The following is a 27,016-nucleotide window of genomic DNA, read 5'->3' on the forward strand; positions in this document are numbered from 1 at the left end:
GACTTGGTGCAAGTTAAGTACAGCAAACTCTCATGTCTGTTCCTCAGATTCTCATCCAGTCAGAGTTTTTTTTAAATTCATTCATGGGATGTGGGTGTCGCTGGCCAGGCCAGCATTTATTGCCCATCCCTAATTGCCCTTGAGAAGGTGGTGGTGAGCTGCCTTCTTGAACCGCTGCAGTCCATGTGGGGTAGGTATACCCACAGTGCTGTTAGGAAGGGAGTTCCAGGATTTTGACCCAGCGACAGTGAAGGAACGGGGATATAGTTCCAAGTCAGGATGGTGTGTGACTTGCAGGGGAACTTGCAGGTGGTAGTGTTCCCATGCATTTGCTGCCCTTGTCCTTCTAGTTGGTAGAGGTCACAGGTTTGGAAGGTGCTGTCTAAGGAGCCTTGGTGCATTGCTGCAGTGCATCTTGTAGATGGTACACACTGCTGCCACTGTGGGTCGGTGGTGGAGGGAGTGAATGTTTGTAGATGGGGTGCCAATCAAGCGGGCTGCTTTGGCCTGGATGGTGTCGAGCTTCTGGTGTGTTGTTGGAGCTGCACCGATCCAGGCAAGTGGAGAATATTCCATCACACTCCTGACTTGTGCCTTGTGGATGGTGGACAGGCTTTGGGGAGTCAGGAGGTGAGTTACTTGCCAAAGAATTTCTAGCCTCTGACCTGCTGTTGTAGCCATAGCATTTATGTGGCTAGTCTAGTTCAGTTTCTGGTCAATGGTAGCCCCTAGGATGTTGATAGTGGGGGATTCAGCCATTGTAATGCCATTGAATGTCAAGGGGAGATGATTAGATTCTCTCTTGTTGGAGAAGATCATTGCCTGGCACTTGTGTGGCGCGAATGTTACTTGCCACTTATCAGCCCAAGCCTGTATATTGTCCAGGTCTTGCTGCATTTCTACACGGACTGCTTCAGTGTCTGAGGAGTCAAGAATGGTGCTGAACATTGTGCAATCATCAGCGAACATCCCCACTTCTGACCTTATGATTGGAGGAAGGTCATTGATGAAGCAGCTGAAGATGGTTGGGCCCAGGACACTACCCTGAGGAACTCCTGCAGTGATGTCCTGGAGCTCAGATGATTGACCTCCAACAACCACAACCATCTTCCTTTGTGCTAGGTATGACTCCAACCACCAGAGAGTTTTTCCCCTCATTCCCATTGACTCCAGTTTTGCTAGGGCTCCTTGATGCCACACAGTCAAATGCTGCCTTGATGTCAAGGGCAGTCACTCTCACCTCACCTCTTGAGTTCAGCTCTTTTGTCCATGTTTGAACCAAGGCTGGAATGAGGTCAGGAGTTGAGTGCCCCTGGTGAAACCCAAACTGAGCATCACGGAGCAGGTTATTGCTAAGCAAGTGCTGCTTGATGGCACTGTTGATGACACCTTCCATCACTTTATTGATGATTGAGAGTAGAGTGATGGGGTGGTAATTGGCCGGGTAGGACTTGTCCTGTTTTTTGTGTACAGAACATAGCTGGGCAATGTTCCACATTGCCAGGTAATGCCAGTGTTGTAGCTGTACTGGAACAGCTTGGCTAGGGGCACGGAAAGTTCTGGAGCACAGAAGGAGGCTATTCAGCCCATCGAGTCCATGCCAGTTCTCCACAGAGCAATCCAGCCAATCCCACTCCCCACTCAATACCCATTGCCCTGTAAGTTTATTTCTCTCAAGTGCCCATCCAATTTCCTTCTGAAATCATTCATTGTCTCTGCTTCCACCACCCTTGTGGGCAGCGAGTTCCAGGTCATTACCACTCGCTGTGTAAAAAAAAATCTTCCTCACATTCCCCCCTGCATCTCTTGCCCAAAACCTTCAATCTGTGTCCCCTTGACCTTGTACCATCAGTTAATGGGAATAGTTTTGACTTTTCTAACTTATCTAAGTCTGTCATAGTCTTATACACCTCTTAAATCTCCCCTCAAACTCCTGTGCTCCAGGAGAGCAATCCCAGCTTTTCCGACCGATCCTTGAAACTTAAATCCCCCATCCCTGGAACCATTCTGGTAAATCTCCTCTGCACCCTCTCAAGTACCCTCACATCCTTCCTAAATTGTGCTGACCAGAACTAGATGCAATACTCTAGTTGGGGCCTAACCAGAGCTTTATCAAGGTTCAAGCATAACTTCCCTACTTTTATACTCAATACCTCTATTTATGAAGCCCAGGATCCCATATGCTTTACTACCCACTCTCTCAATATATCCTGCTACCTTCAAAGATCAATACACATGCACCCCCAGGTCCCTCTGTTCCTGCACACTCTTTAGTACTGTGCCATTAAGTATATATTTCCTCTCCCTGTCCCTTCTGTCAAAATGCACCACCTCACACTCGTCAGTATTAAACTCCATCTGCCACCTCTCTGCCCATTCTGCTAGCCTATCTATGTCCTGTTGTAGGTGGTTGGCATCATCCTCAATGTTTGCCTCTCCAAGTTTGGTGTCATCGGTAAATTTTGAAATGTTACTCTGTATTCTAAGATCCAAGTCATTTATATGTAGCAAAAAAGCAGTGATCCCAGCACTGACCCTTGGGGAACACCACTGTCTACCATCCTCCACTCTGAAAAACAACCATTTACCACAACTTGCTGTCTATCCTGAAGCCAATTTTTATCCAATTGGACACAGTGGCTGCAATTGTACACCCCCCAAAAGAGCAGGCTCATGGCAGGGGGGTGGGAGGTGGGGGGGTGCGTAAAATGGAGTGGGAGGCTCAAGGGATCCTTGCTGACCCGTTCCCACCTCTGCTGCCATTTGACGCAGGGCAGCCGTGGGGAGAAATGGCCCGCCCGCCACCACCACAGGTATTTTACGCGAGGCAAGCAGCTGGCTGAGGCCTCAGAAAGCCGCCTGATAAAACTAGGCAGACTTCTTGAGGGCTAGGGAGGGGGCCCTCCTGATCGGGCACCTTGTGCCCCACAGAGGGTTGTCCCCAAAGCCCCAACTGTCCCCAACACACAACACGCCCCTTGTCCCCCTATCTGACCCCTTTGTCCTGCCGGTACCCAACCAATTGTTCCCGTTGAGGCCCTAAAAACTTACCTTTTTTCTGGGGCCATCCCTCAACTTCATCCTGAAGCTGGGGGTAGTCCCAGCAGTGGCCACCGCTCCCGATGGCACTGCTGGGACTAAGAGCTGCCAGCCTGTTGATTCGCCAGCAGCTCCATTAGGCGGGACTTCCTCCCTCGATGAGGTGGAAGCCCTGCCCAAGACCAATTAAGGGCTTAGGGAGCAGAAAATGCCTCCCCAGGCCCGGCGGAGGTGGGATCATCACCGACTTTGTGCCCCCCACCTCCCCCCGCCCGCTGTAAAATTCCAGCCTGTGACACAATCTGCTTCCAGTTCAATCAGGAGCCTGCAATCGACTGAAAGGTGCTTTTGCAGCCCTCAGCTGCAACTAAACAGAGTCACAGAGCACAATCTATGCAATGTGCGTTTCCACACAAATAAAGGTCAACATCCCACTGAGACTAGTCGGATCAGAATTTGCCACAAACAAGATTTATGAACTGTTTACGATGCAATAACATTCTGTGTCATCCAATGCTTTACTTGTCATGATTGAAATGGATTGATTTGGAGTTGAATATGTTTTTAATAATGTTTTTAAATACATTAAGTTCACCTCTAATAGCGATCGAGATCAATCACCATAATCGCAGTGTCAGCAGGAAACACATAACTCAGAGTCAAAGGTTGTGGATTCAAGTCACACACCAGAGACTAGAGGACAAAATCCAGGCTGAAATTCCGGGTCAGTACTGAGGGAGCGCCGCACTGTCGGAGGGTCAGTACTGAGGGAGCGCCGCACTGTCGGAGGGTCAGTACTGAGGGAGTGCTGCACTGTCGGAGGGTCAGTACTGAGGGAGTGCTGCACTGTCGGAGATGCCATCTTTTGGATGAGATGTGAAACGGAGGCCCTGTATACCTTGTCAGGTGGGTATCAAAGATTTCACAGCCACTATTTTGAAGAGTGAGGTTGATAAGGGGGAGTTCTCCCTGTTGTCCTGGGACCATTATTTATGCTTCAGTCAACACCACTGAAATAGATGAACTGGTTATCATCTCGTTGCTGTTTGTGGGATCTTGCTGTGCACAAATTGGGTGCTGTGTTTTGTACATTGCAAAAATGACTACATTTCAAAAGCCTGTTCACTGACTGTGAGATGTTGAAAGGTGTTATAGTACTTGGAGCTTTTTTCCTTTCTTGCTGTGTGCCTCCATTCAGATAGTCAGCATGTTTGAAAATATGTAGAATACTCCGAGACTTGCCAAGATGCTGTATAAGTGCAGGCCTCCCTTTCATTCTTTGCCAAAAGGCAACATTTTTTTTCACTGGTCTGTTATTATTCCTTCACTCAGCTCCTGTAATTCTCCTCAGTAAAGTTTCCACACCCACCCTCGGTCAGCTTTCCAGCTGTCATCTGTTTCTTCGATTGTGGATTCTGTTCGAACCCTCAATCCAGCACGGTTATATATCAGGTAAATGTCAGCTCTCCCCAGCAAGGGGATCCCTCAGGATTCAGCTGACTGAACGCTAACACTAGCAGAGCACGTAATGAGTGTGGAAAACACAGACACGTCACCTGCGTCTGCTATGCTGAGAATATTCATTTTGTACAACACATGTGGGATATGCTCTCTGCAATATGCTCAGCCAGTCAAATGAGCTCTGAATATCCAGCTCCAGCCATGGAAGATCACTCACTCTGAATTTCGCAACAGGAGGAGGCCTTTCAGCCCCTCGAGCCTGTTCCACCAATCAATTCGATCATGGCTGATCTCAATATCCTTAACTGACAAAAATCTATCCATGTCAATCTTGAAAGCTCCAATTGACCCCCAGGATCCACATCTTTTTGAGAAGTAATATCAAGGGAATTGCACTAGGAATGTTAACCCAGCTGAGCAGAAACTCGAGGTGAAACTCGAGGTATTTCCCATTATACACTGCGCACCAGTCAGTCCTGTTTACACTTGGTACAATCCAGCTGCAGATTTAGAATAAAACCACAGGAATGCCAAGATCATGAAAAGCTCCAACCATACATCAAATATCCAACAAGTCAGGGCATCCAGCCAGAGCAGTGTCAAATTAGAATGTGATATTTTTAAATGTGTAATTCATTTAGAGTACAGTAGCACAGTGGTTATGTTACTGGACTAGTAATCAGAGGTGCAGACTAATCCAAATAGCCAGTTAAAATTCCGGTTAGAATCATCAAATCTTATAACGCAGAAGGCAGCCATTCGGCCCATCGTGTCGGTGCTCGCTCGATGAAAGTACTATCCAGTTATTCCCCGTTTCCCGTGTCAGGCAAACCCCCACCTGCCAAGACGGAGGCACATATTATTTCGCCACACAAACATTAAAACTTAAAATTGTAAGCCCCGACCGGAAAGACATTTCCATGGTAACAGACAATGTTGAAACAATGGAGACTCTGTAGTTATATAATAAAAGCAAAATAATGCAGATGCTGGAAATCTGAAACAAAAACAAGAAATGCTGGAAATACTCAGCAGGTCTGGCAGCATCTGTGGAGAGAAGCAGAGTTAACGTTTCGGGTCAGTGACCCTTCTTCGGAACCCTCTGCACTTCGGAGACTCTGCAGCTGCTCTCCAATACACAGAAGTGATCAGACTAGTTTTAGTCACATGGCGAGCTGGCTGGGGCAGAGATATTTGAGCCTCCAACAAGGGATGTGAAGAGGCTGTTCCATATAAGGAACTAGTCACATGATTAACCTGCTGAGGACCCTGGTAGCTTTCTGAATTTGAACTCCCAAACAAAAGGAACTGCCAGGCAGAACGCTGTGTGCTCTCCTGGAACTGAGAACACCTCCTGCCTGCCTCCCTGTCTATCTCTCAGGGAACTGAAACCATTGAAGACACGTGAAACTCAAAGAGAGAAAGGTTTGGACATGTTAAGATGATTACTGGGCCCCAATGAAATGCAAGAATATAACTACAATCAAGGAGTACAGTGAGATTAAGAAATATTAACAAGATATTGCCTCAAACTGTTCTACTTATCTCTTCTACTCTTTTCTGTCCCTATCATGCATGTTATATCAGATGTGCAAGCCAGCATGAGCACATTGTATATCTGCAGGCATGAACCATATTAAAGTTGAGTTTAAGATTTAATAAAGTTCATCTTTCTGCTTTAAACCAAAGAAAGCCTGTTTGTGCTCAGTTATTTGCCTGATAATTGGAAACTGTGAACACGGATTCACAAAAAGGGGAGTTGAAAACAGTGTGTTTAAAACTAAACTCTGTTACAATAAGACCAGGCGAAAACAGCAGGAGATCCCCAAGACACATTGCTCAACTGGTCATAAGACACCACAGTCCTGCAAATTTCTCAGCTTTATGTATTTATCCAATTCCCTTTTGAAAGTTATTATTGAATCTGCTTCCACCGCCCTTTCAGGCAGCGCATTCCAGATCACAACAACTCACTGTGTAAAATAAATTCTCCTCATCTCCCCCTCTGGTTCTTTTACCAATTACCTTCAATCTGTGTCCTCTGGTTACTGACCCTCCTGTCACTGGAAACAGTTTCTCTTTATTTACTCTATCAAAACCCCTCATGACAGACTGATCAAAAAATTAAAAGCTTATGGGATCCAAGGGAAAGTGACAAGTTGGATCCAAAATTGATTCAGTGGCAGGAAGAAAAGGGTAATGGATACTGATGTTTTTGTGATGGAGGCTGTTTCCAGCAGGGTTCCACAGGACTCTATTAGGTCCCTCGCTGTCATGGTATATATCAATGATTTGAAATTAAATGTAGGGGTTATGATTAAGGAGTTTGCAGATGGTACAAAAATTGACCATGTCACTGATAGTGAGGAAGGAAGCTGTAGACTGCTGGATGATATCAATGGAGTGGTCAGGTGGGCAGTACAGTGGCAAATGGAGTTCAGTCTGGAGAAGTGTGAGGTAATATATTCGGGGAGGGTTAACAAGGCAAGGGAATAAACAATAAATGGTCAGATACTGAAAAGTGTAGAGGAACAGAGGGACCTTGGAGAGCAAATCCACAGATCGCTGAAGGTAGCTAAGACATATGGGATAATTCACTTTATTAGCTGAGGCCCAGAGAATAAGAGCAGGGAGGTTATGCTCGAACTGTATAAAACACTAGTTAGGCCACAGCTACAGCACTGCACACAGTTCTAGTCACTGCATTACAGGATGTGATTGCACTAGCGAATGTTCAGAGGAGATTTATGAGGATATTGCCAGGAATGGAAAATTTTAGCTATGAGGAAAGATTGGATAGGCTGGGGTTGTTTTCTCTGCAACAGAGGAGGTTGAGGCAATATTTAATTGCAGGGTATAAAAATGTGAAGGGCTGGGATAGAATGGATAGGAAGCACCTATTTCCCTTAGCGGAGAGGCCAATTACCAGGGGCAGAAAGTAATTGCTGGAAGGATTAGAGGGAAGTTGAAGAGTAATTTTTTCACCAGAGGGTGTTGGGGATCTGGAACTCACTGCCTGAAAGGGGGTAGAGGCAGAAATCCTCATCACATATAAAAAATACTTAGATATGCACTTGAGATGCCATAATCTACAGGGCTGCAGACCAAGAGCTGGAAAGTGGGATTGGACTGGATCGTTCTTTTTCAATTAGCACAGACACAATGGGCCAAATGGCCTCCTTCTGTCTCATAAATTTTGGATGAATTCAAGTCGCTCTCTTTCAGCTTCTCCCATCCTGGTGGTCACATGATCCAATGATAATGGAATTATTGACCAATCACAGTGTTTAATCTCGATCAATGACTCTACAACTGACCCAGACATGAAGTGGGGAAATTCCCCAGTGATGAAGAATTTTGGGAACAATAGGTCCAAGGTCACCTGTTCCTCCCGCGCTCGCTCCACTCACTACCCATCATGTCTCCAATTCCTCAGATACTGGAGAGCAATTCAGAATGGATTTCTGGGGAACATACATAGAACAATTCTTCATGTAGACATTACACGTTGTGGCGACACTCACTCAATTAATTGCTCTTTTTATGAGATGTCTAAGAAGTCGTAGTCATTGATTAATCCCAAGTTGGAATCTGGGAAATTCCATCCCTATTGACCACCACTCACACTCCTTTCCCCTGCTCCATATATTCCTCATTGTACATCAGAAGGAGAGTTATTCTCGAAACCAGACACAGAGTGAAAATAATTCTGCAAATTCTGAGAACTGCCTGAAATCTCCTTTCCAATACTTTGGCTGCTTTCCCTTTCCACCTTGACATGAAGGTTGGTGAAAAGCAAAAAGAATGTACAATTAAAATTGGACAGAGAATGAAATACCTTTCTTATTAACAGATAATAAGAGATGTCAATGTCAGAAATAGAATATACTCTCTCAGCACTGACACCCAGGGGTGGTTTATGAGCAGAGTAAGCACTTGGATGTGTTCTTCAATGTTAGAACTATACAACCATAGAAAGATTATGTCACAGATTGAGGCCATTCAGCCCATCGTGTTTGCGCCAGCCAAAAAAACTAGCCGCCCAATCTAATCCCACCTTCCAGCACCTGGTCCATAGCCTTGCAGGTTACAGCACTTCAGGTGTAGGTCCAGGTACCTTTTAAAAGAGTTGAGGGTTTCTGCCTCCACCACTGTTCCTGGCAGTGAATTCCAGACACCCACCACCCTCTGGTTGAAAAAGTTTTTCCTCATGTCCCCTCTAATCCTTCGCCCAATCACCTTAAATCTGTGCCCCCTGATAATTAACCTCTCCTCCAGGGGAAACTGGTCCTTCCTGTCTACTCTATCTAGGCCCCTCATAATTTTGTACACCTCAATTAAGTCACCCCTCAGCCTCCTCTGTTCTAAGGAAAACAATCCTAGCCTATCCAATCTTTCCTCACAGCTGCTACTTTCCAGCCCTGGCAACATTCTTGTAAATCTCCTCTGTACTCTCTCCACAGCAATTATGTCCTTCTTGTAATGTGGTGACCCGAACTGTACACAATACTCCTACTGTGGCCTAACCAGCGTTTTATACAGTTCTAGCATTACATCCCTGCTTTTGTATTCTGTACCTCGGCCAATAAAGGAAAGCATTCCATGTGCCTTCTTCACCAGTCTATCTACCTGTCCTGTCACCTTCAGGGACCTGTGGACATGCACTCCAAGGTCTCTCACATCTTCTACCCCTCTCAATATCCTCCCGTTTATTGTGTATTCCCTCGCTTTGTTTTCCCTCCCCAAATGCATTACCTCACAATTATCTGGATTGAATTCCATTTGCCACTTTACCATTCATTCAACCAAACCATTGATATCATTCTGGAGTCTACAGCTATCCTCTTCACTATCAATTACACGGCCAATTTTTGTGTAATCTGCAAATTTCCCAATCATGCCTCCCATATTTAAGTCCAAATCATTAATATATACCACAAACAGCAAGGGACCCAACACTGAGCCCTGTGGAACACCACTGGAAACCGCTTTCCATTCACAAAAACATTCGACTACCCTTTGCTTCCTGTCCCTGAGCCAACTCTGGATCCAACCTGCCACATTCCCCTGTATCCCATGGGCTTTCATTTTACTGACCAGTCTGCCATACGGGACCTTGGCAAATGCCTTACTAAAATCCATGTAACCCACATCTACTGCACTACCCTCATCAATCCTCCTTGTTACTTCCTCAAAAAACTCAATTTAGTAAGACATGACCTTCCCCTAACAAATCCATGCTGACTATCCCTGATTAATCCGTGCCTTTCTAAGTGACAGTTTATCCTATCTCTCAGAATTGATTCTAATAATTTACCCACCACAAGGTCAGACTGACTGGTCTATAATTATTGGCCCTATCCCTCGCACTCTTTTCAAACAACGGTACAATGTTCACAGATCTCCAATCGTCTGGTACCTCTCCTGTATCTAGTGAGGATTTGAAGATGATCCTCAGCACATCTGATATTTCCTCCCTGGCTTCCTTTAACAACCTGGGATACAATCCATCTGGTCCTGGCAATTTATCCACTTTCAAAGATGTCAGACCCTCTAGTGCTTCCTCTCTCATTATGCTTATCGTATTTCACACTCTTCTTCTTTAACTACAATGTCTACATCATCCCTCTCCTTTGTGAAGACAGAGACAAAGTACTCATTAAGAACCCTGCCCACATCTTCTACATCCACACATAAGTTCCCTTGTACATCTCTGATAGGCCCTACCCTTTCCTTAGTTATCCTCTTGCTCTTAATGTACTGATAAAACAGTTTCGGCTTTTTCTTGATTTTACCTGCCAATAATTTTTCATGTCCTCCCTTTTCTTTTCTAATTTCCTTTTTTACTTCAGTTCTGCACTTTCTATACTCCTCTAGAATTTCTAAAGTATTAAGACTTTTGTGATCATCATCGGCTTTCTTTTGTGAAAGAAAGGGGTAAAATAAGTGGGGGAGGGAGAGAATCAGAACAATAACAGCTTGCATTCATATAGTGCCTTTAACATCCTCAAAGCACGTGACAGGAGCGTACTCTAACAGTGTTTGACACCGAGCCACATAAGGTGATACTTGATCAATCATTTGGTCACCTGACCTAAGAAGTAGGTGTTAAGGAGGAGCGAGAGGTAGAGAGGGGGGGGCGGAGCGAGAGGTAGAGAGGGGGGGGCGGAGCGAGAGGTAGAGAGGGGGGGGCGGAGCGAGAGGTAGAGAGGGGGGGGCGGAGCGAGAGGTAGAGAGGGGGGGGCGGAGCGAGAGGTAGAGAGGGGGGGGCGGAGCGAGAGGTAGAGAGGGGGGGGCGGAGCGAGAGGTAGAGAGGGGGGGGCGGAGCGAGAGGTAGAGAGGGGGGGGCGGAGCGAGAGGTAGAGAGGGGGGGGCGGAGCGAGAGGTAGAGAGGGGGGGGCGGAGCGAGAGGTAGAGAGGGGGGGGCGGAGCGAGAGGTAGAGAGGGGGGGGCGGAGCGAGAGGTAGAGAGGGGGGGGCGGAGCGAGAGGTAGAGAGGGGGGGGCGGAGCGAGAGGTAGAGAGGGGGGGGCGGAGCGAGAGGTAGAGAGGGGGGGGCGGAGCGAGAGGTAGAGAGGGGGGGGCGGAGCGAGAGGTAGAGAGGGGGGGGCGGAGCGAGAGGTAGAGAGGGGGGGGCGGAGCGAGAGGTAGAGAGGGGGGGGCGGAGCGAGAGGTAGAGAGGGGGGGGCGGAGCGAGAGGTAGAGAGGGGGGGGCGGAGCGAGAGGTAGAGAGGGGGGGGCGGAGCGAGAGGTAGAGAGGGGGGGGCGGAGCGAGAGGTAGAGAGGGGGGGGCGGAGCGAGAGGTAGAGAGGGGGGGGCGGAGCGAGAGGTAGAGAGGGGGGGGCGGAGCGAGAGGTAGAGAGGGGGGGGCGGAGCGAGAGGTAGAGAGGGGGGGGCGGAGCGAGAGGTAGAGAGGGGGGGGCGGAGCGAGAGGTAGAGAGGGGGGGGCGGAGCGAGAGGTAGAGAGGGGGGGGCGGAGCGAGAGGTAGAGAGGGGGGGGCGGAGCGAGAGGTAGAGAGGGGGGGGCGGAGCGAGAGGTAGAGAGGGGGGGGCGGAGCGAGAGGTAGAGAGGGGGGGCGGAGCGAGAGGTAGAGAGGGGGGGCGGAGCGAGAGGTAGAGAGGGGGGGCGGAGCGAGAGGTAGAGAGGGGGGGCGGAGCGAGAGGTAGAGAGGGGGGGCGGAGCGAGAGGTAGAGAGGGGGGGCGGAGCGAGAGGTAGAGAGGGGGGGCGGAGCGAGAGGTAGAGAGAGGGGCGGAGCGAGAGGTAGAGAGGGGGGGCGGAGCGAGAGGTAGAGAGGGGGGGCGGAGCGAGAGGTAGAGAGGGGGGGCGGAGCGAGAGGTAGAGAGAGGGGCGGAGCGAGAGGTAGAGAGGGGGGGCGGAGCGAGAGGTAGAGAGGGGGGGCGGAGCGAGAGGTAGAGAGGGGGGGCGGAGCGAGAGGTAGAGAGGGGGGGCGGAGCGAGAGGTAGAGAGAGGGGCGGAGCGAGAGGTAGAGAGGGGGGGCGGAGCGAGAGGTAGAGAGGGGGGGCGGAGCGAGAGGTAGAGAGGGGGGGCGGAGCGAGAGGTAGAGAGAGGGGCGGAGCGAGAGGTAGAGAGAGGGGCGGAGCGAGAGGTAGAGAGAGGGGCGGAGCGAGAGGTAGAGAGAGGGGCGGAGCGAGAGGTAGAGAGGGGGGGCGGAGCGAGAGGTAGAGAGGGGGGGCGGAGCGAGAGGTAGAGAGAGGGGCGGAGCGAGAGGTAGAGAGGGGGGGCGGAGCGAGAGGTAGAGAGGGGGGGCGGAGCGAGAGGTAGAGAGGGGGGGCGGAGCGAGAGGTAGAGAGAGGGGCAGGTTTAGGAAGGGAATGCCAGAGCTTGGAACCCAAGGCAGGGAAATGGCACTAAGTGAATCCCTCATTCGGAGAGCGGGTGCAGACACGATGGGCCGAATGGCCTCCTTTTGCACTAACAATTCTGTGATTCTGATTTTGTGAACAAAGTCCTCTTTCCATCTCCTCTGAAAGATACTGGTTAAAACCATGGAGCTGACAATGACCCACTCAGTTCGTTCCTGATATTTTGGCCCAAAATGTCCATTTTTGAATCATCACTCCCTGTGCTCTCTGACCTATATTGGCTCTCGGTTCAGCAACACTGATTTTAAAATTCTCATTCCCGTTTTCAAATCCCTACATGGCCTCATCCCCTCCCCATCGCTGTAATCTCCTCCAGCCCCTACAACCCTCCGATATATTTGCACTCCTCTAATTTAGGCCTCTTGTCCATCCCCCGATTCCCATCCCTCCACCACTGGTGGCCGTGCTTTCAGCTGCCTGGGTCCTAAGCTCTGGAATTCCCTCCCTAAACCTTTCCGACTCTCGCTCTCCTCATTTAAGACCTTCCTTAAAACCTACCTGCTTGACCAAGTTTTTGGTCACCTGTCCTAATATCGCCTTTTGCGGCTCAGTGCCAAATTTTATCAGATTTTTGCTCCTGTGAAGCACCTTGGGACATTTTACTCCATTTAATTGCTATATAAATGCAAGTTGTTGTTGAGAGAGAACTGTCCAATTTGTATTTGTTCTTTTCATCCTTTGAAAGAAACTTTAAACTAGTCCTAATGAACTTTAAAAATCCCAACATCGAAAACAATCAGGGAGGGCATGACTGTGTGTGTTTCCACGTGTGTCTGTGTATGTGTCTGTGTGTGTATGGGTGTACATGGGAGAGTGTTTGTATGTGTATGAGAGTGTGTGCCTTTGTGCGTGTATACGTGTGTTTAATGTATATGTAACATGCATGTGTGTGTGTGTTTTGTACATGTGTGTATGTGTGTACTTGTGCATGCATACATGTGAATATACATGTGTGTACATATGTGTGTGTATGTGTGTCAGATGTGAACAACTTAGAACTCAACAATGATAATCTCATGCTTGAAAATCACACATTGATGCCTGAAATTTCCTCAGGGAATATCTCACTCCTCCTCCAACTTGAACATCCATCCTTCATGTTTTGAATCCACCCAGGATTACAGGTATCTCCCTGAAATACAATGTTCCTCGGACTGCTGTTCTCGCCACATCCTGAGATCCACACTCAGTGCCATGTGCCGCCACATGTACACACATGATCTCTCCCTCCTCAAGCACCGACTCATCCCATCTAAAAGCTGTTCGACTCCACAGTTTCATTTCATCCTTTGTTATCCAACGCATTAACAAAAAACTTTCTTTCTTCCTTTCAGGTGTTAAGGAACACAAGCTCCAGCAGCTGATGGGTACCAAAGCCCCTCCAGATCCTTCTTCCCCTTCACTTCCCCCTGACCCCACCCCTTACCATATGACCATACGAGTTAGGAACAGGAGTAGGCCATTCAGCCCGTTGAGCCTGCTCCGTCATTCAATAAGATCATGGCTGATCTGTTTGTATCTCGAATTCCACACTCCCATCTACCCCGATAACCTTTGATTCCCTTGTCTAACAAGAATCTATCTAGCTCCGCCTTAAAATTATTCAATGACCCCGCCTCCACCACCTTCTGAGGTAGAGAGTTCCAAAGTCACACAACACTCAGAGAAAAAATTCTCCTTGTCTCTGTCCTAAAAGGGCAACCCCTAATTTTAAAACAGTGCCCCCTAGTTCTGGACTCACCCACAAGAGGAAACATCCTTTCCACATCCACCTTGTCCAGACCGTTCAGGATCTTATAAACTTCAATCAAGTCTCCCCTCACTCTTCTAAACTCCAGTGAAAACCAGCCCAGTCTGTCCAACCTTTCCTCATAAGACAACCCGCTCATTCCAGGAATCAATCAAGTAAACCTCCTCTGAACCGCCTCAAATGCATTTACATCCTTCCACAAATAAGGAGACCAAAACTGCACACAGTATTCGAGATGTGATCTCACCAATGCCCTGTATAACTGAAGCATAACATCCTAATGTTTATTTTCAATTCCTCTCGTAATAAAGGATAGCATTCCATTAACCTTTGTTATTATTTGCTGTACCTGCATACTAACTTCGGGTGACTCATGCACGAGAACACCTCGATCCCTCTGCACCTCGGAATTCTGTAGTCGTTCTCTGTTGAAGTAATATTTTCCTTTTTTATTCTTCCTGCCAAAGTGAATAACTTCACATTTTCCCACATTATACTCCATCTGCCAGATTTTTGCCCAATCACTCAACCTATCTATATTGGTCTGCAACCTCCTTATGTTCTCTTCACAACATACTTTCCTACCTATCTTTGTGTCATCTGCAAATTTAGCTACCATGCCATCGCTCTCCTCGTCTAAATCATTGATATAAATTGTAAAAAATTGAGGCCCCAGCACAGACCCCTGCAGGATTCCACTCGTCACATCCTTCTTCTTTGGCCTCCTTGTCTCGGGAGACAATGAATACGCACTTGGAGGTGGTCAGTGGTTTGTGGAGCAGCGCCTGGAGTGGCTATAAAGGCCAATTCTAGAGTGACAGGCTCTTCCACAGGTGCTGCAGAAAAATTTGTTTGTCGGGGCTGTTACAGTTGACTCTCCCCTTGCGCTTCTGTCTTTTTTCCTGCCAACTGCTAAGTCTCTTCGACTCGCAACACTTTAGCCCCGCCTTTATGGCTGCCCGCCAGCTCATCCTACCAATCAGAAAAGGACCCATTTATACATACTCTGTTTTCTGCTAGCCAGCCAGCCAATCTTCTATCCATGCTAATGTGTTACCCCTACACCATGAGCTCCTACTTTGTGCAATAACCTTTTATATGGCACCTTATCAAATGCCTTCTGGAAATCCAAGTACAGTACATCAACGGGCTCCCCTTTATCCACAGCGCATGTTACTCCTTCAAAGGACTCCAATAAATTGGTTAAACATGATTTCCCTTTCACAAAACCATGCTGCCTATTCCCGATTACCTTGAGTTTTTCTAAGTGCCCAGCTATAGCCTCCTTAATGATTGATTCTAACACCTTCCCCATGACAGACGTCAAGTTACCTGGCATATAGTTCCCTGTTTTCTGCCTCCCCGACTTCTTGAATAGAGGGGTTATATTTGCTACTTTTCAGTCTGATGGAACCTTTCCAGAATCTAGTGAATTTTGAAAAATGAACACCAACACATCCACTACCTCATTAGCCACCCCTTTTAAGACTCTTGGATGAAGTCCATCAGGACCCGGAGACTTGTCAGCCTGCAGCTCCATCAGTTTGCTCAGTACCGCTTCCCTGGTGATTGTCATTTCACCAGGTTCCTCTCTTCCTTCTACCTCCTGATTTACAGTTAATACTGGAATGTTTTTGTATCCTCTATAGTGAAGACAGATGCAAAATATTTGTTCATTTCATCCATCATTTCCTTATTATCTAATATTAACTCCCCATTCTCACTCTCCAGAGGACCAACACTCACTTTACTTACACTTTTCCTTTTTAAATACCTGTAGAAACTCTTGCTATCCATTTCTAGCTAGCTTCCTCTCATACTTTCATTTCTTTCTCCTGATTAACTTTTTAGTCATTCTCTGATATTCTTGATATTCTGACCAATCATCTGACCTGTCACTCATCTTTTCACAATTATATGCTTTTTCCTTACGTTTGATGCTTTCCTTAACTTCATACCATTCCTTCATACCAGGCAACATCCTGGTGAACCTCCTCTGCACCCTCTCCAAAGCATCCACATCCTTTTGGTAATGTGGCGACCAGAACTGCACGCAGTATTCCAAATGTGGCCGAACCAAAGTCTTATACAACTGTAACATGACCTGCCAACCCTTGGACTCAATACCCCGTCCGATGAAGGAAAGCATGCCGTATGCCTTCTTGACCACTCTATTGACCTGCGTTGCCACCTTCAGGGAACAATGGACCTGAGCACCCAAATCTCTCTGTACTGGTGCCAGTGCCCCACAAACCGAAACCCACTTCTCCCACACCAGTCTTTGAGCGACGTATTCATTTCTCTACTCTTATTGCCCTCTGCCAATTGGCACTTGGCTCAGGTAATAATCCCGAGATTATTACCCTTGAGGTTCTGTTCTTTAATTTGTTGCCTTGCTCCTCAGCTATGTGGCCTTGTCCAATCTACACCTTCTCCTTTGTTATATCTTGCCCCACCCCCGCCTCACTTGCTTATAACCTTTGACATTTCTAATATTTGCTAGTTCCGAAGAAGGGTCACTGACCCGAAACGTTAACTCTGCTTCTCTTTCCACAGATGCTGCCAGACCTGCTGAGTAATTCCAGTATTTCTTGTTTTTATTTCTAATTTCTTTCAGTTCCTCTCTCACTAAACCCAGTGTTGCCCAAGATTTCTGGTCTGATATTTGTGCCCTCCTGCTGGCCTCGCCAGTGATGCCGACATCCAGAGAGTGAGTAAAGAAAAAAGCAGCAAGTTGGCAAAAAGAAGCTTATTTCGTGTTTTAGTGCGAGCTTTATATTGTAGCTTTTGTGCTTGTAATGCCTCTTGAGAATGATAAAAATGTACAAACATTCCTTTATCACATAAACACAGTCACTGGAAGTATACAGTCAATCAAAAATCAATACATGGATGTTCAAAGACTTAAACTCACCCCTCATTATCTCCAACCTCCTCCAGCCCCTACACCCCTCCCTATCTGTAACCTCCTCTAGTCCCTACACCCCTCCCTATCTCTGAAACCTCTAGTCCCTACACCCCTCCCTATCTCTAACCTCCTCCAGCCCCCACACACCTCCCCATCTCTGTAACCTCCTCCAGCCCCTACAGCCCTCCCTATCTCTGAAACCTCCTCTAGTCCCTACATCCCTCCCTATCTCTGAAACCTCCTCCAGCCCCTACACCCCTCCCCATCTCTGTAACCTCCTCCAGTCCCACAATCCTCTGAAATTTCTGCACTCCTCTAATTCCAGCCTTTTTAGCGTCCCTGATTTCCATCGCTTCACCCTTGGCAGCCCTGCCTTCAGCTGCCTGGGTCCCAAGCTCTGGAATTCCCTCCTAAACCTCTCCACCTCTCTCTCATCATTTAAGATGCTGCTTAAAACCTGCCTCTCTGATCAAACGTTTGGTCATCTGTCCGAAAATCCCCTTATGTGGCACGGTGTCAAATTTTAAACATTATTTGTGCTCTTGTGAAACACCTTGAAACATACTATTGTGTTAAAGATGTTATATAAATTTAAGTTGATTTGATTATGTCATTGTGTCAGGTTGATGAGTTTAAAAGCTGTTACCTCATACACTTCTTCATCCAGGATCCTTGTACCAAACACCACGATACCGTTGGTATCTATGACAGGGTTGTTACTCCTCAGCAGCGGCTTTGAGCTTTTCTTTTTACAATCTACAATCATTGTCACATTCTTCTTCTGTACACTGATGGCCACACGATGCCACCTGGAGAAAACCAAGACACAATCTTTTATCATGATGGAAACACTTTAATTAGACAGCACTTAATTCAAGAACTTACACTCGAACCTGAAAAATCACAGGTTAGCCTTCAGCTGGAGCATCTGGGCTCCACAATTCAGCAAAGATGTAATAGTCTTAGAAAGTGTCCAGAGGAGGTTTACCAGGATGATACCAGGGATGAGGGACTGAGGTTATGAGAAGAGGTTGGAAAAGTTAGGGTTGTTCTCCTTGAAACAGAGAAGGTTAAGAGGTGACCGAATAGAGATTTACAAAATGATGACAGGTTTTGATAGAGTAGAGAGAGAAAAGATAGCGATATAGTACAGAGAAAATTATTCACTCTGGTTAGTGGGTCAATAACCAGACATCATGGAATTAAACTCATTGTAAATGATCGAGGAGAGATGAGGAGAAATGTTTTCACTCAGTTATCGGGATCTGGAATGCTCGACCTGGCGGAGGCCGGTTCTGTAAATAATTTGAAAAAAGGAGTTGGACGGAGATTGAAGATGAGGAACCGACAGGTTATAAACAAAAGGCAGGAAGTGGGACGAAGCAAGACTGCTCTTTCAAACCCAGTACAGGACAACAGATCAAAAGTATAAAAGTAGGGAAGTGTTGCTGCAACTGTACAAGGCATTAGTGAGACCGCACCTGGAGTATTGTGTACAGTTTTGGTCCCCTTACTTGAGGAGGGATGTAGTTGCATTGGAGGCAGTTCAGAGGAGGTTCACTAGATTGATTCCAGAGATGAGGGGTTTGTCTCATGACGAGAGGTTGAGCAGTTTAGGCCTTTACTGTCTGGAGTTTAGAAGAATGAGAGGAGATCTAATTGAGATATATAAGATAATTAAGGGGATTGACAAAGTAGACTAAGAGAGGATGTTTCCTCTTGTGGAGCAATCTAGAACAAGAGGTCATAGTTTTAGGATAAGGGATAGCAGATTTAAAACAGAGATGAGGAGAAATGACTTCTCTCAAAGGGTCGTGAGTCTGTGGAATTCACTACCCCAGAGTGCGGTGGATGCTGGGACATTGAGTAAATTTAAGGAGGAGATAGACAGATTTTTAATTAGTAATGGGTTGAAGGGTTATGGAGAACGGGCAGGAAAGTGGAGTTGAGGCCAAGATGAGATCAGCCATGATCGTATTGAATGGTGGAGCAGGCTCGAGGGGCTGAATTGCCTACTCCTGCTCCTTTTTTTTTTAATTCATTCTTGGGATGTGGGCGTCGCTGGCTAGGCCAGAATTTATTGCCCATCCCTAATTGCCCTTGAGAAGGTGGTGGTGAGCTGCCTTTTTGAACCGCTGCAGTCCATGTGGGGTAGGTACACCCACAGTGCTGTTAGGAAGGGAGTTCCAGGATTTTGACCCAGTGACAGTGAAGGAACGGCGATATAGTTCCAAGTCAGGATGGTGTGTGACTTGGAGGGGAACTTGCAGGTGGTGATGTTCCCATGCATTTGCTGCCCTCGTCCTTCCAGTTGGTAGAGGTCACGGGTTTGGAAGGTGCTGTCAAAGAAGCCTTGGTGCATTGCATCTTGTAGATGGGACACACTGCTGCCATTGTGCGTTGGTGTTGGAGGGAGTGAATGTTTGTGGATGGTGTATCAATCAAGTGGGCTGCTTTGTCCTGGATGGTGTCGAGCTTCTTGAGTAATGTTGGAGCTGCACCCACCCAGGCAAGTGGAGAGTATTCCATCACACTCCTGACTTGTGCCTTGTAGATGGTGGACAGGCTTTGGGGAGTCAGGAGGCGAGTTACTTGCCGCAGGATTCCTAGCCTCTGACCTGCTCTTGTAGCCATGGTATTTCTCTGGCTACTCCAGCTCAGTTTCTGGTCAATGGTAGCTCCTAGCATGTTAATAGTGGGGGATTCAGCGATGGTAATGCCCTTGAATGTCAAGGGGAGATGGTTAAATTCTCTCTTGTTGGAGATGGTCATTGCCTGGCACTTGTGTGGGTCAAATGTTACCTGCCACTTATCAGCCCAAGCCTGGATATTGTCCAGGTTTTCCTGCATTTCTACACGGACTGCTTCAGCATCTGAGGAGTCACGAATGCTGCTGAACATTGTGCAATCATCAGCGAACATCCCCACTTCTGACCTTATGATTGAAGGAAGGTCATTGATGAAGCAGCTGAAGATGGTTGGGCCTAGGACACTACCCTGAGGAACTCCTGCAGTGATGTCCTGGAGCTCAGATGATTGACCTACAACAGCCACAACCATCTTCCTTTGCACTAGGTATGACTCTAACCAGAGAGTTTTCCCCCTGATTCCCATTGACTCCAGTTTTTCTCCTGGATGCCACACTCGGTCAAATGCTGCCTTGATGTCAAGGGCAGTCACTGTCACCTCACCTCTTGAGTTCAGCTCTTTTGTCCATGTTTGAACCAATGCTGGAATGAGGTCAGGAGATGAGTGGCCCTGGTGGAACCCAAACTGAGCGTCAATGAGCAGGTTATTGCTAAGCAAGTGCTGCTTGATGGCACTGTTGATGACACCTTCCATCACTTTATTGATGATTGAGAGTAGACTGATGGGGTGGTAATTGGCCAGGTAGGACTTGTCCTGTTTTTTGTGTACAGAACATAGCTGGGCAATGTTCCACATTGCCAGGTAATGCCAGTGTTGTAGCTGTACTGGAACAGCTTGGCGAGAGGCGAGGCAAGTTCTGTAGCACAGGTCTTCAGTACTATTGCCGGAATATTGTCAGGGCCCATAGCTTTTGCAGTATCCAGTGCCTTCAGTCGTTCCTTGATATAACGCGGAGTGAATCGAATTGGCTGAAGTCTGGCATCTGTAGTGCTGGGGACTTCAGGAGGAAGCCAAGATGGATCATCAACTCGGCACTTCTGCAAATGCTTCAGCCTTATCTTTCATAGAACATAGAACAGTACAGCACAGTACAGGCCCTTCGGCCCACGATGTTGTGCCGAACCTTTAACCTACTCTAAGATCAAACGAACTACCTGCCCTTCATTCCACTATCATCCATGTACCTATCTAAGAGTCGCTGAAATGTCCCTAATGTATCTGCTTCTACTACCACCGCTGGAAGTGCATTCCACGCACCCACCACTCTGTGTAAAGAACCTACCTCTGACATCTCCCCGAAACCTTCCTCCAATCGCCTTAAAATTATGCCCCCTGCTGATAGCCCTTTCCACCCTGGGAAAAAGTCTCTGGCTATCCACTCTATCTATGCCTCTCATCATCTTGTACCCCTCTATCAAGTCACCTCTCATCCTTCTTCGCTCCAATGAGAAAAGCCCTAACTCCCTCAACCTTTCTTCGTAAGACATGCCCTCCAGTCCAGGCAGCATCCTGGTAAATCTCCTCTGCACCCTCTCCAAAGCTTCCACAGCCTTCCTATAATGAGGCGATCAGAACTGAACACAATATTCCAAGTGTGGTCTAACCAGGGCTTGATAGAGCTGCAGCATAACCTCACGGCTCTTAAACTCAATCCCCCTGTTAATGAAAGCCAACACCCCATACGCCTTCTTAACAACCCTATCAACTTGGATGGCAACTTTGAGCGATCTATGGACATGGACCCCAAGATCCCTCTGTTCCTCCACACTACCAAGAATCCTGTCTTTAAGCCTGTATTCCGCATTCAAATTCGACCTTCCAAAATGAATCACTTCACACTTTTCCAGGTAGAACTCCATCTGCCACTTCTCAGCCCAGCTCTGCATCCTGTCAATGTCCCGTTGCAACCTACAACAGCCTTCCACACTATCCACAACTCCAGCAACCTTCATGTCATCGGAAAACTTGCTAACCCAGCCTTCCAATTCCTCATCCAAGTCATTAATAAAAATCACAAAGAGCAGAGGTCCCAGAACAGATCCTTGTGGAACACCACTGGTCACCGAGCTCCATGCTGAATACTTTCCATCTACTACCACCCTCTGACTTCTATGGGCCAGCCATTTCTGTATCCAAACAGCCAACTTTCCCTGAATCCCATGCCTCCTTACTTTCTGAATGAGCCTACCATGGGGAACCTTATCAAACACCTTGCTAAAATCCAGATACACCACATCCACTGCTCTTCCTTCATCAATGTGTTTTGTCACATCTTCAAAGAATTCAATAAGGCTTGTGAGGCATGACCTGCCCCTCACAAAGCCATGCTGACTGTCTCTAATCAAACCATGCTTTTCCAAATAATCATAAATCCTGTCTCTCAGAATCCTCTCCAATAATTTGCCCACTGCCGACGGAAGACTGACTGGTCTATAATTCCCAGGGTTATCCCTATTCCCTTTCTTGAACAAGGGAATAACATTTGCCACCCTCCAATCATCTGGTACTACTCCAGTGGACAGTGAGGACGCAAAGATCATCGCCAAAGGTGCAGCAATCTCTTCCCTCGCTTCCCGTAATATTCTTGGGTATATCCCGTCTGGCCCCAGGGACTTATCTGTCCTCATGTCTTTCAAAATTTCCAGCACATCCTCCCTCTTAACATCAACCTGTTCAAGCATATCAGCCTGTTTCACGCTGTCCTCACAAACGACCTTGTCCCTCTCACTCGTGAATACTGAAGCAAAGTATTCATTTAAGACCTCCCCTACCTCCTCCGACTCCAGGCACTGATGTGCTGGGCTCCCCCATCATTGAGGATGGGGATATCTGTGGAGCCACCTCCTCCAGTTAGTTGTTTAATTGTCCACCACCATTCACAGCTGGATGTGGCAGGACTGCAGAGCTTAGATCTGATCCATTGGTTATGGGATTGCTTAGCTCTGTCTATTGCATGCTGCTTATGCAGTTTGGCATGCAAGTAGTCCTGGGTTATAGCTTCACCAGGTTGACACCTCATTTTGAGGTATGCCTGGTGCTGCTCCTGGCATGCCCTCCTGTACTCTTCATTGAACCAGGGTTGGTCTCCTGGCTTGATGGTAATGGTAGAGTGGGGGGATATGCCAGGCCATGAGGTTACAGATTGTGGTTGAGTGCAATTCTGCTGCTGCTGATGGCCCACAGCGCCTCATGGATGCCCAGTTTTGCATTGCTAGATCTGTTCGAAATCTATCCCATTTAGCACGGTGATAGTGCCACACATGATGGAGGGTATCCTCAATGTGAAGGCGGGACTTCGTCTCCACAAGGACTGTGCAGTGGTCACTCCTACCAATACAGTCATGGACAGATGCATCTGCGGCAGGCAGATTGTTGAGGACAAGATCAAGTATGTTTTTCCCTTGTGTTGGTTCCCCCACCACCTGCTGCAGACCCAGTCTAGCAGCTCTGTCCTTTAGGACTCGGCCAGCTCGGTCAGTAGTGGTACTATTGAGCCACTCTGACATTGAAGTCCCCCACCCAGAGTACATTCTGTGCCCTTGCCAGTAGTACAGGGGTACAGTAGTGTAGTGGTTATGTTACTGGATCAGTAATCCGGGGGGGGTGGGGGGGTGGTGGTACAGTAGTGTAGTGGTTATATTACTGGATCAGTGATCCTGAATGTTAAACCTTCTCTGCTCTAAGGAGGAGAATGCCAGCCTCTCCATATTACTAAAGTCCCTCATTCCTAGTTGTCGTCTCATTAATCTCCTCTGAAACCTCTCCAAGACTCCAATGTCCATCAAACATGAGCCTCTGGATGTGAAACTCCTGACTCACTCACTTGTTGTCAGCAAGGTTGGTTGTGGTGAATATGGGGTAGTCCTCAGGTGCTGGTCGACCATTCTGGTCTTCATAAAGTAACACAGGAGATCGGCCAACCTCCATCCCCAGCTGCTGAACTCCTTGTTCATTGTAAATGGAGAGTAGGAATGCCTGCGTGCTCCTCTTTGGTTTTAATGTAACTAAGATGGAGAAGTCACGTGGGAATTGTCCATCTGCAGGCAAAGGAAATGGAGAGTTAATATAAAGAGAGAAAGATTTTTAATTATAAAGCACAGTCCACCAACTGTCGGATACCCCAAAATATTTTACAGCCCATGAAATATTTTTGAAGTGCAGTTGTTGTCATAAAGTAGCAAATGCTGCAACAAAGTTCCCGTAAACAGCAATATCACAATGACTGAATCATCTGTTTTAGTGATGGTGATTGAGGGATAAATATTGACCCAGGAGACCGGGGATGGAGGTGGGGGCAAATCACCTGCTTTCCTTCCAATATTGCCCATAGGATCTTTTACAACCTGCAAGAGAGGTGAAGGGGCATTGGTTTAATATCGCATCTGAAAGACAGCACCTCTGAGTGCTGCGCTCCCTCAGTACAACTATCTTTCAGTACTGACCCTCCGACAATGCAGCTCTCCCTCAGTACTGACCCTCCGAACTATATCGCGATTCCTTCACTGTCGCTGGGTCAAAATCCTGGAACTCCCTTCCTAACAGCACTGTGGGTGTACCTACCCCACATGGACTGCAGCGGTTCGAGAAGGCAGCTCACCACCACCTTCTCAAGGGCAATTAAGGATGGGCAATAAAGACAGGCCATGCCAGCAATGCCCACATCCCGAGAATGAATAGCCTCTAAAAATTACTCACTGAGGTATACCAATGTACAAACATACGAATTCGGAGAAGGAGTAGGCCATTCGGCCCCTCGAGCCTGCTCCACTTTTTGATAAGATCATGGCTGATCTGATTTTTTCCTGTCTACCTGCTGTCACCTTTGGCTCCCTTGTCAATCAAGATTCTATCTAAGTCAGCCTTAAAAATATCCAGTGACTCAACCTCTGCTGCTCTCTGGGGAAGAGAATTCCACAGACTAACGACCATCTGAGAGAGAAAAATTCTCCTGATCTCCGTCTTAAGTGGGAGACCCCTAATTTTTAAACTGTGTCCCCTAGTTTTAGTCTCTCCCACAAGGGAGAACATCCTCTCATCATCCACCCTGTCAAGTCCCCTCAGGAGCTTATATGTTTCAATAAGATCACCTCTGATTCTTTTAAACTCCAATGGATACAGGCCCAACTTGTCCAACCTTTCTTCATAAAATAACCTGTCCATCCCAGGAATCAATCGAGTGAACCTTCTCTGAACTGCTTCTAATGCAATTATATCCTTGCTTAACTGTACACCGTACTCCAGATGTGGTCTCACCAACACCCTGTACAACTGTAGCAAAACTTCCCTACTTTTATATTCCATTCCCCTTGCAATAAATGATAACATTCTATTAGCCTTCCTAATCACTTGCTGTACTAACTTTTTGTGATTCATGTACCAGGACATTCAGATCCCTTTGTTTCAGAGTTCTGCAATCTCTCTGCATTTTGATCATATAATGCTTTTCTATTTTCTATAGACTGAATAATTACAGGCCAGTCAGTCTCACCTCAGTAATGGGCAAATTATTGGAATCTATTCTGAGAGACAGGATAAACTGTCACTTGGAAAGGCACAGGTTAATCAAGGATAGTCAGCATGGATCTGTTAAGGGAAGATCTTGTTTGACCAACTTGATCGCATTTTGTGAAGTAGTAACAAGAAAGGTAGATGAGGGTAGTGTAGTTGATGCTAAAATCCATGTAGATCACAAGGCTTTTGTCAAGGTCCCACATGGCAGACTGGTTAAAAAAATAAAATCCCATGGAATCCAGGGAAATGCAGCAAGGTGGATACAAAATTGGCTCAGTGGCAGGAAACAAAGGGTAATTGTTGACTCTCTCCCCCAAAAAGCAGTTGAGACCGCGAGTCAATTGGAAATTTCAAAACTGAGATTGAGAGGTCTTTGTTGGTTAAGGGGATTAAGGGATGGGGAACAAAGCTGGGTAAATGGTTTTAAGGTTCAGATCAAATATGATCTGAGTGAATGGTGGAACAGGCTCGAAGGGCTGAATGGCCTCCTCCTGTTCCTGTGTTTCAAACTGGTTAAACCTGTTTAATATAATACTCAAACTTGTAGCCTGTCCTGTAACTGGTTTATTTTGATCAGTTGTAGAGTTATTTCCTCTTCTCTGTGGCCAATGCCTTACTTTGCTGAAGTACAGTGTGTGTGTGTGTGTATGCTAACATCAACCTTTAAATAATTGAGTGAAACTGTTTGAAATCAGTTTTATGATTTTCACATCAAAGGATGGTTTGGAAGTAATAAATGCTGAAGTTATTAATTTTATTGAGAATAGTTTGCAGGCATTTCTAAACAGTCTTATGCTCCCTTGTTGATGAAAGAACAGAAAGAAAATAGTATCGGAGCAGGAGGAGGCCATTCAGCCCCTTTAACCTGTCCCAATGAGATCATGGCTGATCTGTATTAGAACTCCAATTACCCACCTTGGCCCCATATCCCATAATACCTCTGTCTAACAAAAATCTATAAATCTCATTATTAAATGAGCTCCAGCATCTACCACTTTTGTGGGAGAGAGTTCTGCACTTTGACAACTCTTTGTGTGAGAAGTGTTTCCTGATTTCTCTCCTGAATGGCCTGGCTCTGAGTTTAAGATTATGGGCCCCCTTGTCCAAGTCTTCCCGTCAGGTGAAAAAATTCTCTATCAATTCCTTTCAAAATCTTTAAACTCTCAGTCAGTTGACCCCATAACCTTCTATATTCCAGGAATACAAGCTGAGATAATATAATCTCTCCTCAATCTCATTTTTGGAGTTCTGGTAACATTCTGGGGAATCTGCACTCAACTCCTTCCAAAGCCAATATATCCCTTCAAAGGTGTTGTAACCTGATAAAGCTCTGGTCAGACTCCATCGGGAGTAACAGTGTTCAGCTCTGGTCAGACTCCATCGGGAGTAACAGTGTTCAGCTCTGGTCAGACTCCATCGGGAGTAACAGTGTTCAGCTCTGGTCAGACTCCATCGGGAGTAACAGTGTTCAGTTCTGGTCAGACTCCATCGGGAGTAACAGTGTTCAGTTCTGGGCCCCGCACCTCAGGAAAGAGAGATTGACCTTGGAGGGGTGCAGTGCAGATTCACCAGATTGATATCAGGACTAAAAGTGATAAATTATGAAAACATAGACTAGGCTTGTATTTTATTGAATACAGAAGATTAATGAGTGATCTAATCGAGGGCTTTAAGATGATTAAAGAGTTGATCAGGTCGATAGAGAGAAACCATTTCCTCTGGTGGGGAAAGTCCAAAACTAGGGGGCAGACCCTTAAAATTTGATCCTGGCCGTTCAGGAGGTGCTGTCTGGAAGCACTTCTTCACAGAGAAGAG

The 27,016-nt window shown here is 46.8% G+C and overlaps 1 protein-coding gene across 1 annotated transcript in view; it reads right to left on the minus strand.

Annotated features, from left to right (window-relative positions):
• The window catches only part of LOC137373152 (collagen alpha-1(XI) chain-like), a 612,019-nt gene that overhangs the window by 524,046 nt on the left and 60,957 nt on the right, over positions 1–27,016 (minus strand). Inside the window, exons 3-4 of the mRNA XM_068038011.1 lie at positions 23,514–23,727; positions 17,688–17,850 (exon numbers count right to left, since the gene is read on the minus strand). Of these exons, the coding sequence (XP_067894112.1) occupies positions 17,688–17,850; positions 23,514–23,727 (377 nt within the window). The remainder of the gene's footprint in view (positions 1–17,687; positions 17,851–23,513; positions 23,728–27,016) is intronic.

Source organism: Heterodontus francisci, chromosome 8 (assembly GCF_036365525.1).
Source record: "Heterodontus francisci isolate sHetFra1 chromosome 8, sHetFra1.hap1, whole genome shotgun sequence".
Lineage (NCBI taxonomy): Eukaryota > Metazoa > Chordata > Chondrichthyes > Heterodontiformes > Heterodontidae > Heterodontus > Heterodontus francisci.